General features: G+C 36.4%; 1 protein-coding gene across 1 annotated transcript in view; it reads right to left on the bottom strand.

Moving 5' to 3' along the window:
- Man2a1 (mannosidase alpha class 2A member 1) overlaps positions 1–14,593 on the bottom strand; it is a 174,480-nt gene that overhangs the window by 19,280 nt on the left and 140,607 nt on the right. The window contains exons 17-18 of the mRNA XM_047555657.1: positions 4,922–5,055; positions 2,133–2,274 (exon numbers count right to left, since the gene is read on the bottom strand). Coding sequence (XP_047411613.1) covers positions 2,133–2,274; positions 4,922–5,055 — 276 coding nt within the window. The remainder of the gene's footprint in view (positions 1–2,132; positions 2,275–4,921; positions 5,056–14,593) is intronic.

Genomic DNA, 14,593 nt, shown 5'->3' with positions numbered 1-14,593 from the left:
GCCTGAAAAGTAGATTAAGTTTTTCAGAATTTTTAGTGCCAGCATTTGGAATAAAAATATTTATGAGGTTTCTTATGAAACGTATTACAAACATGTAGTAGTAAGATATATACCGTGCACAGGATCTAACAAAGATTTGCAAATAAAATTTAGGTTGCTTGATACGTGGCGATTCTCTGTAAAGAAGTCCTAGAGTTTGGAGACACCCAACCATGTGCTCCCTTCTCTGATGTTGTGTCAGCAGTGATCACTGTCCTGCTAGTGCTCTGGCTTTAAAAGGGTCATATCTGGTTGTTTCATTTGCCATGTGATAATTCCATATTTCTTCTCGTCTAAGTTATAAACTAATGATTAGGTTATGAAATTACGAAGTGAAAGAACTAAAATCAGAATCATTCAAGATTGTACTTAAACAAGACTTTAAAAGCTAAAGTTACAAATACTTTAAAAATACATGTAGAGTTATTCATGTCCATTACCACACTAAATGAGCAATTGGCTTTAAAGGGAAATAGCTAACCCAGAAGATTTTTAATAACTATTACTCATTTTAGTTTCTTTCTCATTGGTTTAGATGTCTAATACATGAAATTACCAGAGAAGAGTTGAATTATCACTGTTACTCTCTCCATGTTTTAGGAGATCACCATTTACGACTTACTTCAGGAGTTAACCAATCTAGAGTCTATCGCTTTACACCCAAATCAGTAAATCAATCTCCTGGCAACTTCTAATTATTTTCCTGCCTCCAAACCTTGGTTCATACAACATGTGACACTTTGCAATTTTCTGGACTGTACTCAAATTGTCTTTATTCAAATACTACAGCTATATGAGTGTTTCTAATAGAAGCAGAAGAGCTTGATTTCTCAGCCTGTCTTCACTGGGTAGTAAGATAATACTCAGAGTTTATCACTGCCTGAGTCTAATGTCTAGGCCTCTATTTAGACCACAACTTTGAAAATTTAAGGCAGGGTTTAAAAATGGGTGGTTCAAGAGTTTATATGATACAAAGATGTTTTGTCTACACAGTGTTTTTTTAAAAAATTTAAAAAATTTTTTAAAATTATGTTAACATTTATAGATTCCATAACTTCAAGTAAAATTCCAGACTTCTGAACTCTTCTTCAAAAACTGAAATATTTAGGAACAAAGGGCCCTTATCCCCATGGCAAACATTGAAGGGCACTAGGTAGTGGATTGTAAATGGGAAAAACACTCTGCAGTGTGTCTGTGTCCCTATCACTCCCCATCAATCACGAACATGAAGTCATTATTATTTTCATATGTGAAGCCATGTCTTCAGAACACAACTTCACATGACTTTGTCTAATGAATGTCACAAAGAAAAATAAGTAGAAATTTCTTTGTGTGTGGAAGCACAGAATGCATGCAGATGGTATGTAAAAATTGGGTTTGTGTTAAAGGACACATCAGGTGTCTGTACTCATTTATTACCTGTCTTGCTCCTTCAGATATTTATTATTTGTAACACTCAATAGGTAAAAAGATGAGCAATTGATAACCTATTTAAAACTATGCACTAAAAAGATCAAAGTCTCTCAACAGAAAGTTTTACCAAAATGAATCAGTTTCTACTGCCTATTTCATCTTTCTTTACATTGCTTTCTCTCTTTTCGAATCCTTGAATTTGTACTTCTTCATACCCATATCTTCATCATCTCTACTCACCTTCTTTTGGAAGTTGTGGCATAGAAAGACCATGAGTCAGAAAGAACCTAACTTGAAACTCCAACTTCTTCCAAAGAAACTCCAAAGTTTCTTTGCAAACTTAGCCAAGTTTTCTAAACTTGTAGAGTCTGAGTTCCCACATCTAGTAAATCATGATAGTGATAGGGATCTGATCTATGCAAACAACAGACTATCACAAGAAGCAAGTTACCTTTAAAAACAATGGTGACATGTAGGCCCCCTGTTCTTTACCTGATGATTGAGAAAATTCATAATTTTATGCTAAAACTATCTAACAGCCTGCTTTTTGAAAGAAAAAAACTGGAAAGAAAACAGGCAGGTTTTAATTGAACAGGATAATTAATACATTTGATCACAGAAAAATTATACAATTAGAACTGCAATCTTTCAGAGCAAAAAAGAATTTAAACAACACATACCACTTTTCAAACTGGAAACACCTGAAGACTGAGCAGAGAGCAGTGTCAACCGATGCTTGGCATCCTGGATATATGCCATTGTAGTCATTGGGTAGACATTTGCTTGAAGAGGCAATTTGCTCAAAGTCCTTCTAGGTTGAATCTATAAAATCAAACAATTCTCTTTTCAAAAATGTGATATTTACTTTTATACTTTTACAAATTAGTATTAAATATTTAGTACTGAGCTGTCTTCTAAAAAGACTTAAGTTTCCTTTCCTGTTTAAGCAAAGAGATAATTTAAAAATTAAAATATTTCTTAAAACATAATGAAGACAAATCACAAGGATCTTAGAAAACGAATTTTAAGTGGGAAAGGTATAACTTGTCCAGATTTTTTAAATAGGCATTTCTATTAAAATTCAGAGTAAAAATGGCTAACAAAAGTCTTCTGTTTCATATTTGCATAAAACAAATTATAAAGGTATTAAGTATTCATTTCTCATCTAAATCTAACGTACTGCTTTTGTAATGAATGCTAAGCATAATAGCTCTCTATCCCTTTCAAGACATATCTCCCATTATTCTTGAATCAGTTCTAATAAATACCACAGATCTCCCCACCAAATCCTCTAACAGATTATAATCAAATGCATATTTATATTTAAAAGCCATTCAACATTTAGCTTCAATGTAGATAGTTCTAAATTTTGGTTTCTCATTGCCCAGTATTTGAACACATGGAATAGTAATTTATCTTTTGAGAGAGACTGCCAGAACCCCAAAGCCAGTCTGGGTAACTAACTAATCCTAACTTCAGGACTCTGTTCCAGTGAATCATACACCACTTAAAAATGCCACCTCTTCCTTAAACTTATGAAAGTTTGACATGAAACTCAAGAAAATGAGAGGTACAAAGTTAGCCTAACAGTTAACATGTACTGAGTGCCCAATAATGGAAGGACGGTCCTTAGTACTTCACAGATCTGATCTTTAAATATTCCTACAACCCTGCAGTGTGTTTCTCAACTCACTGATTGTATTAGGTTGAATACTGTACCTTCATATTCTTTTCTACTTATGACCTGCAAATGTAATTTTATTTTTAAAAGAGCCTCTTCAGAAAAAGATGAGGCCATACTGGATCAGGGTGGTTCTTAACTCAATGCCTGGTATACTTATAAATAGGAAAATTTGGACAGAGAGAGAGAGGCGTAGGGAGAACACCAATTACTAAAAGGTGAGGAACCTGGAGTGATATATCCACAAACCCAGGAATGACAGAGACTGTGGCAACCACCTGCAGCTAGGAAGAGGAAAGGAAGGTTATTTCCCTAGATCTTTCTAAGGGAATATGCCCTGTCCACACCCTGACTTTAGATGTCTGGCCTCCAGAACTGTGGAGGAACAAAGTTCTGTTGTTATAAGTCACCCAGTTTTTGGTAATCTGTATGGAAACTCTAGGAAATTAATATACTGATCAAGCAATTGTAAATTGTTACAAAAAAAAAGCTATCTTGAAAGTTCTCTATTTCTCCTTTCCAATCCTAATCTTCCCATCCCAATTAATCTGTACCCTTAAATTTATACAAAGAAATGTTCAAAACTGTCATAACTGTATTGTTGCTCCTCCCATCAGGCACCTACAGGTCTAGATTTCTAATTTTGTCTAGGTACTTTATTTCCAAAGCTAAAAGATAATTTAAGAAATATTTAAATGATAGACAAATATACTGTTTTTCTTTTTACTCACATGATTAATCCCTGAAAAGAAAATTCTCATTTTCATCTATCCATTTTTACTAAGTTTTCTCATTCATGTATACACCCACACATATAAATAATTGCTTCTGTGAGATTTTAAGAAAACACTCTTTTTGTATACAAAGAAAATGAATCATCATAAAGTCAGGGTTTCATTTGAAAACTAAACGGCTATAGTAGAATTAGTATGTTAATCGGAATGTATGTTGCAATTTCTGTGCTTTGGAAAGATTTAAATTTAACTTTTGGAGGAAATCTCACAAGAGAACTTTATCACAGCCCTTTCCACTTATCCCAGTTGAAAATCAAAGCAAAAAGCATATGTTGTGAAATTATTTCTTTTCATAGCCGGAAATTCTAAAATGTTAATGTTTCAAAACCATGTTCATGTTTTTAATAGTATTATTTCAAAGATATGTTGTCACACTCATATACTCAATAATATAGAGGTTGAGGTAATAATCAAGAATTCTCCTAACTTCTGCTAAAGAGAATTAACAATCTGAAAAAAATTATACAAGTTTTCTTACTGCTATTTAACACTATTTCATGAAAATTTTGATTAAATATGTACCTGCCCATATTTCTGAACAGATATATATTTGTCTATGTATAAATGTAAACACACATTGATAAAGAGAGGGAATTTAAAAATATACAAGGAATAAATGAAATATAAACAAACTAATTTCTGATGAGGATAAAAAAGTCATCAATCCCTAATTATAGTTCCTTTTTAGCAAATAAATTCCTATAGATATGTATATTTTAGCATCAAGGTATCTAAATGCATAATGGTCACCAAAAATCCCTTTGAAAAAAAGAAAAACCTTATAAACAGATGTTCTAGAAAAAAATGGTCTTTCAAGTATTTGTTCTAATTTTGGAAATCTGACTGAATATAGAACCTAAAATTGTCTGTTAAGTAGTTTTATCTTAGAAATAATATAAGTATATTTTTCAAAGAATCCAAAATGAACAGCCTATTATCATATACAAAAATCATACATTAATAGAACCAACACTTAGATTCTTAAGAATATTACCTGATAGCCATTTAGGTCAGTATAAAACCTATTTTGACTGTTTATATTAGAAGAAATTCTCATTGCAATCTCACGGTTAAATACATCTTGGATGTTCACGGTATTAGAAATTTCCACAGAATGCCCTTCAATTCCTATATTTAAAAGAAGAAAAGAAGGTACATATTTAAAAAAAGACAATTATTATCCAGCCTTTCTTAAATATAGTGTAGAGAATGCCTTCAAAAGTTACATACTATTATGGCTTGAATATAAGGTGTCACCCCCAAAGCTTTTGTTATTAATGTTCAGAGGTTAAATGATTAAATTATGAGAACTATGAATTAATTGGTGGATTAATCCATCTGATGGGTTAGTAATTTGAATAAACTGACTAGGTGGTATCTGCAGGCAAGTGGGTTGTGGCTGAAGAAAGTATGTCACTGGGGGTACACCTCTGGGGTTTATATCTCCCTGTCACCTAGCTAGTACAAATGTGTGCATATGCTCTCCTTCTCTCTCCCTCTCTCTGCTTCCTTGCCACCATGAGCACAGCAGTGCTTCTCTGTCCTGCTCTTCTGCCATGATGTTTCATCTTACCTTGGGCCTAGAGCAATGGAGTTGGTCAACAACGGACTGAACCTCTGAAACCGTGAGCCAAAATAAACTTCTACTCCTCTAGGTTGTTCTTATCAGGTACTTTGGTTATAGTGACTACAAACTGACTAACACACATACAACAACCTGTTTTCTATTTCATATCTGTACCATCGCTCATATACTGAATAGTGTCACAATTTATTTTTTCTCTTTTTTAATGTTAGATTGCGGAGAGCATTTATTCAGGGGCACATGTAATGCAACTAAAGGATAATGAAGTAGGACTGATATAAATACAGATGACATATAACATATCACTGATTCTCCAATGAGTTCTGAGGGGAAGAAAGACATTAAATGAGAAGGATGACATTAAAAGTTGGCTGGGGTTGTAGCTCAGTGGTAGAGCACTTGCCTCACATGAGCTCCTCAGAACCACATAAATAAATGAAATAAAGGTATTGTGTCCATCTACAACTAAAAACAAAAATTAAAAAAAAATTGTTAACAAAAAAAAAAAAGAAAAAGAAAATGTCAGTCCCATTCCAGGCCAATCCACCTCTCATCTGCACCACTGTTCCCATCAGACACACCGTAGCTCATTTCTCTACCTTCATCTCCTTATACAGGAGAAATATGAGCCAGTGAAATTTATGCTTTGTTGGTTCAAGACACAGTGCATTATTGCCTACCATCTACTTCTAGGAAAAGAGACAGCAGATCCGATGAAATGATTTATGAAACCAATATTAACATATTAGTATTTGTGGACTATAATCAGCAGAACTCCCTAGAAGTTAAATCAATTTTAATTGGGTTTGGCATCTCTTAGGACCCAAAGTTATGAAGTGATCCATTCTACCTTTTGCCACATAAGGCAGAGGACAGCTTGAAAAAGTCCCAGATAAATCAACTTAATGTGTTTGCTAGTATCATTCTACCCAAACTGTATCATCAGGTCCTTGGTGAAGCCTCGGGTCAATTTCAGTGGAGAGAGAAGTTGTGAGGAAATCCAACATGCTCAATACAGACAGAGACTACGTGAGACATCTCAGGATCTTCTGGAGACAGCAGTTAGGAAAGTGGTTGTAAGGAGAGAGACTGCCCTATCCTATTTCATAAAGCTGATTTTTTGAAGTTCTAAGAACCCTGGAAACTTACCTATAGTTTTACTTCCATTACCTACTTCTCCCTACTACTCTTCACATATGGTCCCCTCTGTGCTGATAACCAGCAAACTCCTTAAACAAAGAAGGCTGTAAAAAGTAAAACAGGGAAAGGAAGAACAGCATAAAGAAGACTCTTTTCCTAAGAGTTAAGAAGAATCCCCATAGCTTATTGAAAGTGACGGCAAACAAGTAAGGAAAGTGAGTTTGACTCTTTGGAATCTGTGGAAACATGTAAATCCAGTTAGTCTAGGCAATACGGGTATCTATGAAAAATACACTGGAAATTATAAAATATAAATAATAATATATGATGATGAGTAGTACTAAATGGGCTGAAGTCTCTTTTTATTGAATCTTCAGAATGCTCACAGAATTGCTCTTCCAAACTCAGCCATCTCAACTGAAGTTAACTTGGGTTTCTTACTATACATTCATAAAACTACTATGAGGTAGGCCTGATGGTGCACACCTGTAATCCCAGTGAATGGGGAGGCTGAGGCCCTAAGTAACTTAGCAAGACCCTGTTTCAAAATAAAAAATAAAATAAAAAAGGCTGGGGATGTAGCTCAGTGGTAAAATGCTCCCTGGGTTTGATCCCCAGTACCCAAAACAAAACTATCATGAATAGAAAAAAGGGGAATGCCCCCAATTTTTAATGGCCATAGTGTGAACCACTTTCAGGTTAAATATAAACGTCTCCACCATTACCAAGTTAAAAAAAAAAAAAATCACACAGTACAACAGAATTTTCTTTGAACCAAGAAACATATTGCTCTAAATACAAACTTTGCTTTTACTATGCTTGCATTAATCAGAATAATTTTTAAAGTCTAATTGAAATGCATATGTAATTTTAATAGATAAGTGTTTACAAGAGAAAAACAACAACAAAAAACCCCCACAAACTCAAAAAATAGGGGTTGAGGTTGAAGCTCAATGGCAGAGAATATGCTTAGGATGTACAAGGCCTTGGATTCAATCCCAGCACCAAAGAACCCCCAAAACCAAAATACAGCACGAGGTATGATAGCACTCATGTATCACTTAGCATAGAAGATGACAAGAAGTTACCTTAAATCTAGTGGAACCATTTAGAGGTTTTAGCACTATTTTATGTTTTCTTCTCTCTATGGTGGATATTCTCTCAGGGGTCAAGAGAATACATGAAATGAAGCAAGTCTTAACAAGGGAGAACATCATTAATTTCAATTCACATAACTCCAGAAAACATTTACAAAGAACATGCTTCAAGGAAAAATTAATAATTTCACATTACCTCTGGCAGTAATAAATTATTTGCATTGAGAAAGTCATCTTTGTCAAGTTTAGTATGATACTCAGATCCTGTTGAGGCAACAAATTCTTCAAGTTGTTTAAAAGGCTCATTCACAATTTGGCAAGACAGACTTTTAAAATAGGATCAAACTTAATATGTCTATTTATGAACAACAACAACAAAAAAACCCTAAAATAACAAAAAGTAAATAGTAAAAGCAAGTTGGTATCCCTGAGTTCTCAAAGAGAATTGATTACATTTTAAAGGACAGTGTGTGTGTGTGAGAGGGGGTGGGGAGAGGGAGAGAAAACGAGAGAGCGAGCGCCAATTTTCACCCTTCTATGTTCACATTCCCCTAAGGTATGCCTTTGCCAAAGGAGTCCGTGGGATGAAAGGGAGAACGTCCCTGAGCACAGGGATAAACATCATGGGACCCAGTGTTCACTGGATCTCTGCAGCACATGGCAGCAAAAGTGCTGGATTATGGTTTGGATATGAGGTATCCCCCAAAACCCCAGTGTTCATGCAGGAATGTTCAGAGGTGAAGTTATTAGGTTATGGGAGCTGTACCCTAATGGGTACATTAATTGAGTTGATGGATTAATAATATGAAAGAACTACTTTACTAGGTGGAAACTACAGGCAGGTGGCGCATGGCTGAAGGAGGTACGTACGTCACAGGGGAGTGCCCTGGGAAACTGTATCTTGTCCCCTGACACCCCCACGCTCTCTATTGCCTGCCTGCCACAGTGGAGCCACTTTTCTCTGTCACACTCTTCCCATGATGCTCCAGCCCAGAACAAGGGAGTTAGTTCAACACAGACTAAGTCCTCTGAAACTATGAGCCAAGATAAACTGCTCCTTCTCCTAAGTTGCTGATCAAGTATTTGGAGAGTGGTGACAAAAAGCTGACTAATGGATGTTACTTTTACCAAAGTGGTTCACTCTGGGCCTGGGTACACAAGACGGCCCTACAGCCTTCTGTGTTTTCTGCAATCCTGGGAAAGGAATTGACTCCTACTTTACAAGATTAGTCCACTGAGGGGAGAAAGGAGTGAAGCCATTACCTTGATTTATACATGAGAAGTAAGTGTCCTTCTTGCTGTTAATACCTGCCCTACTGGAGAAGAGAGAATGAAGGTAGTTTATTCTTGCTAACACAGACAATGAAGGGTCAGAGATAGTCCACAGTTGAAAAGTTGCCAACAAGAGGCCAAGAAAGTACCACTCCACTAAACTCTATGCTGTTGACTCGTCTCACATCTGGAACTGGGGCTGTTGGTTTTACTCCCTAGAACCTATTAATTTCTCATACACAGAGACTGTCCTACACAGCATCTTTACATTCTAGTTCTTAACATTCTGGCCACATGATAAGTGCTAAATGTTAAACAGAAATAGCTAAGATGCAAGAGCCTGTCCATCACACAGAAGTTTGCTGACATGGGAGGAAAGCGAACTGTGCTATGAGTAAAGTTTAAGTAGCTGGGAAGATGAAGGAATAAGGATTTTCACTGTGAGCAAAAGTGTGCACATTAGAATACAAGCTCCCCAAATACAGGGATCATGTCTTATTTAGCTTTATGCTCCCAGCACACAGAAGGTGTACCACAAATGTCTTCAGAGTGAGGCAGGCAGCTAAGATGCAAAGGCAGTAGTTCCCTGTTACTGATATTACTATGTGCCATATGCTTACCAGATGCTTTACGCATTTAGTCTTGGTCCTAAGCCTGGTAGGAAATCACTTGCCTGTGCTCATGAGGCCAGCAGCACCAGGACTAAGTGTTCAGGCATTATGCCTCACTGGCAGAATGACTGGAGAAAGTTAAATTTACTTTCAGACCAAGTACTGAGAAAAGGCTTGCAGCAACTCTTGAGTAGAAAGATGTCCATATTTAATGAGAGAGAAAGACAGAAAGGGTGTTGAATTGGGATCTTATATATCAGCTATTTAACTGAGTAAAATATAATTAAGGTGTTGCAAGGCTTGCCTAACCTTTTTAAAAGAGCCCCAAACACTTATAAAAAATTAGGAACATGTGGGCTGGGGAGATAGCTCAGTCGGTAGAGTGCTTGCCCTGCAAGCACAAGGCCCAGGGTTTGATCCCAAGCACTGCCCGCCCCCTCCAAAAAAAAAAAAAAAAAAAAAATTAGGAACATGCTCTATTACACAGCAGTTCCTCCTCACTGTATCTAGCTGAGATGAGCATAGTTGTGTGCACAGGAAGCAAGCACCAGCATGTTCACTGTGTATTAGTGCTAAGAGGAAAAAGTGGGGAAACATTCTAGATGTCTACCAACAGGGAAATGAAAAACTAAAATCAGGTATAACTGTGCTATGGGATGCTGCGTAGGAAATGAAAACAATGAGGTAGATGTCTATTCTGGCAGAGAAAGAGATCTGATGAAAAAAGGTAAATGTAGCACTTGTATAGTATGATAAACTTTATACTGAAAACAGACACAAACAATGCTATACATTTCTACATGGGTAGGGGTGTTTGTTATAACCTCCCTGAGGAGCAGATAGGGAAAGACACAGATTCTAGAAAGGGTTGTAAAATTTTTGTCAAAAGGGTATGTGTATATGTTATTTGTATTTAAAAAACAATTTTCAACATTCTGAAAGGAAAAACATTTTCTTAAGAGGTCAGGAGGAAATGAAACCAAGTAGGTCAGGAGACTGGGTCACGTCACAGCTTCAGGAGCAAAACAGCCTCAGGCTTACAGTCATTCTAAAATGATGCTGGTCTCCCTTAGAGCATTTGCCCACAGGGTAGATCAGTAGAGTAGGGACAGAAAAGAACAAGCATCATCACCTTCTTGACAGTTGTTTAGCACCAACCTCGGAACCCAAAACAAGCACTCCTTGGAGAAGAGAAAAAACTGAATCGTACCCCGAACACCTCCCCTATGTGAAAGATGAGGTGGAGGACACAGCCAGGGGAGGTGTAAAGACTCTAAGGAACACAGACGGAAAGCCTGAGGTCTCATCTCTGAGCAGCAAAGAGGATGATGGCCTTTGGCAAAACCTCAGCATCCATCCTTTCCTCTGTACTAGCTATGTTCCCCCACTGAGAACTTTGCCGTATCTCTCAGGAACAGGCCAATTCAACCCTGAACTGCAGAATCTCAGCATTAGCCCAGTCCTCTCCAACTCTCCAGATTATTTCTTCTAGAAATTTTCAAATGCAAAGTATCATGATAAATTAGATATCACTTTCAACAAACTCAACCTGTTACAGGAGAGAGAGGCAACAGCTTGGGAGAAATACCAAGACAGCCTCACTCCCCACCAAGGTTCTCGTATCTTATCAGTGCACTTAATGTGATTAAGACAAGTCATTAGCTCAAGATGAGATAACAGCAACTGGCCCATGCCCATCTAGGAAAATGAAAAGTGACAGAACCTTAAGAGAGGTATGTCTCCAAACTTTAACCAGAATTTAACATATGGCTATCAAAACACATACAATAATTCCTCAAAAAAGCTATCAAAGAGTCAAAACAAGGTCTTCAGTGAGTGTCCTGAAAATGTGGGCTCCTGGGCAAAATGGAACTTGTGGTCTAATTATTCTCCTCATCCCTGTTCCTCTGTGTCTAAGCAGGGAAGTTGACTGAGCCATCAACCTCAGAGCAGAAGTCAGACAACAGCAGCTGTCATGGAAAACAGAGACTCCTGATTCTGAATATTTCCCTCTTCAAATTGGGGAGCATTTTGTATTTCAATCATCAAAAATATAAAACTTTTCCTATTACATATTTACTTTTGTGACACTGTTTTTGTGAACTTTATCCAGCTACTCTTGGAGGTGACACTTAGGGTTACTGATTAACACACAGTTTTTAGTTCAACATGAACAATTTTTACAACAATGAGGAACTAAGTCAACAAGGAAATATTGTTTGTAAAAAGCAAATATTATCGTGGTTATATATATTTTTACACTGTCCTCATATCTGAGACTACCAAAATAGAAATGGTAGTAACTCCCACAAGTGGATGACCTTTTCTCCATGTTGACTTTCTCAACTCATCATTCATTATAAGATCCAATTTATCCTCTGAGGCACTCCTGATTTCTAGGTCTGTAAATGTTCACATTAATTATTTCTCCACAAGTGAAAATTTTAACATCTGCTTTCATGAATACAAATTCTAGTAAAATTCATTCCATGTTTCAAATTTAAGAAAATGATGATACATCACTTTGGTCTAGCTGTAAAACACTAAATTAATAACTATCACTATGTATTGATCACTTATGAGTTTGGCACTAATCTGATGCTTTTTTTTTCATTTCAGTAATTCTCATAACAATGTCAAAAAGTAAATGCATAAAGGAAATGCATACAGATTGCAAATTTTGGGTAAAGATTATACCAATTTAGTTTGATATACTTGAAAAAACCTAAAAACTGAAAAATACACAACAGAATTGGACAGCTGCCTTTTTTTTTTTTTTTTTTTTTAAATTCATTTTATGAAGCAAGAGGATTTTTTCAGAAGCTTTGTTTTGGAGGGAACAAACAACTACACCAAGCAGTTCTAATCTCAAAATAGATAATGAACACAAGATAAGTGCTAACTAAAGCACTTCCCTAGGAAGTAAATACAAGAGCTCATAACACCAGAGTTTTCTTGGTTCCTTCTTCATGATTCAGGCTTGGCCTGGTCTAGGACAGGAGAGAGAATGCTGAAATAATCAGGGTGGTCAGTCTTCCCCATGTTGGCACTGACAGTTTCTCTGAACCAATCTACTGCAGTTCTCCAAACAGCTCCTTCCCCAGGTGCCTTTAGATGGGAAGCTTGAATTCAAAATATCATTCCTCAGACTGATCTGCCAGAAAACAGTCCTGCCCTGGAGGCATGTCTGTTTCTTCCTTTTCTACCACTCTTTCAGAATTTCTGAGCAGGAGGAGGAGGAGGAGGTGGTGTTGGCAGGGCAGCAACAGAAACATACCTCTCATCAACCTTAACTCCAATGGGTGCTGAACAAAGAGAATGTGAAATACTGGTATCTGATTGGATCTTTTTATTTTTTATTTTATTTTTTAGTGATTTTTTTTATTGTAAACAAATGGGATACATGTTGTTTCTCTGTTTGTACATGGCGTAAAGGCATACCATTTGTGTAATCATAAATTTACATAGGGTAATGTTGTTGATTCATTCTGTTATTTTTTCCCTTCCCCACACCCCTCCCACCCCTCTTTTCCCTCTAAACAGTCCTTCCTTCCTCCATTCTTGCCCCCCTCCCTAACCCTAACTCTAACCCTAACACTAACCCCTCCCACCCCCCATTATTTGTCATCATCCACTTATTAGCGATATCATTTGTCCTTTGGTTTTTTTGAGATTGGCTTATCTCACTTGGCATGATATTCTCCAATTTCATCCATTTGCCTGCAAATGCCATAATTTTATCATTCTTTATGGCTGAGTAATATTCCATTGTATATATACATACCACAGTTTCTTTTTTTTTATTTTATTTATTTATTTATTTATTGTATTGTATACAAATGGGATACATGTTGTTTCTCTATTTGTACACAGAGTCAAGGCATACCATTTGCGTAATCATACGTTTACATAGGGCAATGATGTTTATTTTTTTTTCCTCCCCCCCCACCCCTCCCACCCCTCTTTTCCCTCTATACAGTCCTTCTTTCCTTCATTCTTACCGCTCTCCTTATCCCTAACCCTAAACCTAACCCTAAACCTAATGCTAACCCCTCCCACCCCCCATTATATGTCCTCATCCGCTTATCAGCGAGATCATTCGTCCTTTAGTTTTTTGAGATTGGCTTATCTCACTTAGCATGATATTCTCTCCAATTTCATCCATTTGCCTACAAATGCCATAATTTTATCATTCTTCATTGCGGGGTAATATTCCATTGTATATATATGCCACAGTTTCTTTATCCATTCATCAATTGAAGAACATCTAGGTTGGATCTTAATGGATAACAAATTTTTGCAAAACATAGGGTTTCCAATTATTTGTTTTCAACAAAATTGAAGGGGGACCTAATTAGGCTGTTGGGCAGTAGATCATTAAAAAATAGTCCATCAAACCAGGGAGGAAGGATAGCACATGCCTGTAATCCCAGCCACTCCGAAGGCTGAGGCCGGAGGATCACAAGTTTGAAGCTAGTCTCAGAAACTTAGTAACTTAGCGAGACTCTGTCTCAAAATAAAAAATAAAAAGGGCTGGGGATATGGCTATAGTAAAGACCCCCCTGGGTTCAATCTCCAGTACCAAAAAAAAAAAAAAAAAAGTTAATCAAAATTAATGTTTGATAGTTACTCTGACTTATGGCTTTGAATTCAGAAGGAGTTCAAAGTGTTGAATGGTAGTCTTATAACAAAACTCATTTCATTACCAATTATTTATATGATGTTCCTTTGCATTGGCACTTATAAAAACAAAAAAGTACAGTTCATTAAATGTTTCCACTGAAACATTTATAAAAAAAATCATCAAAATAGTAATACATTCATATTGTTTTGACCAGCTGCCTATTATTAATAATTTTTGTAATTCAATCTAGAAGAAACTTGACACTTAGAATCTTAATACGAATTTTAATACACATAGATAAATACAAATGATTTTGTTCCAGTGAAATAATGAAAGG

This window comes from Sciurus carolinensis, chromosome 6 (genome assembly GCF_902686445.1).
Source record: "Sciurus carolinensis chromosome 6, mSciCar1.2, whole genome shotgun sequence".
Classification (NCBI taxonomy): domain Eukaryota; kingdom Metazoa; phylum Chordata; class Mammalia; order Rodentia; family Sciuridae; genus Sciurus; species Sciurus carolinensis.
This window is presented reverse-complemented; position numbering and strand designations above follow the sequence as displayed.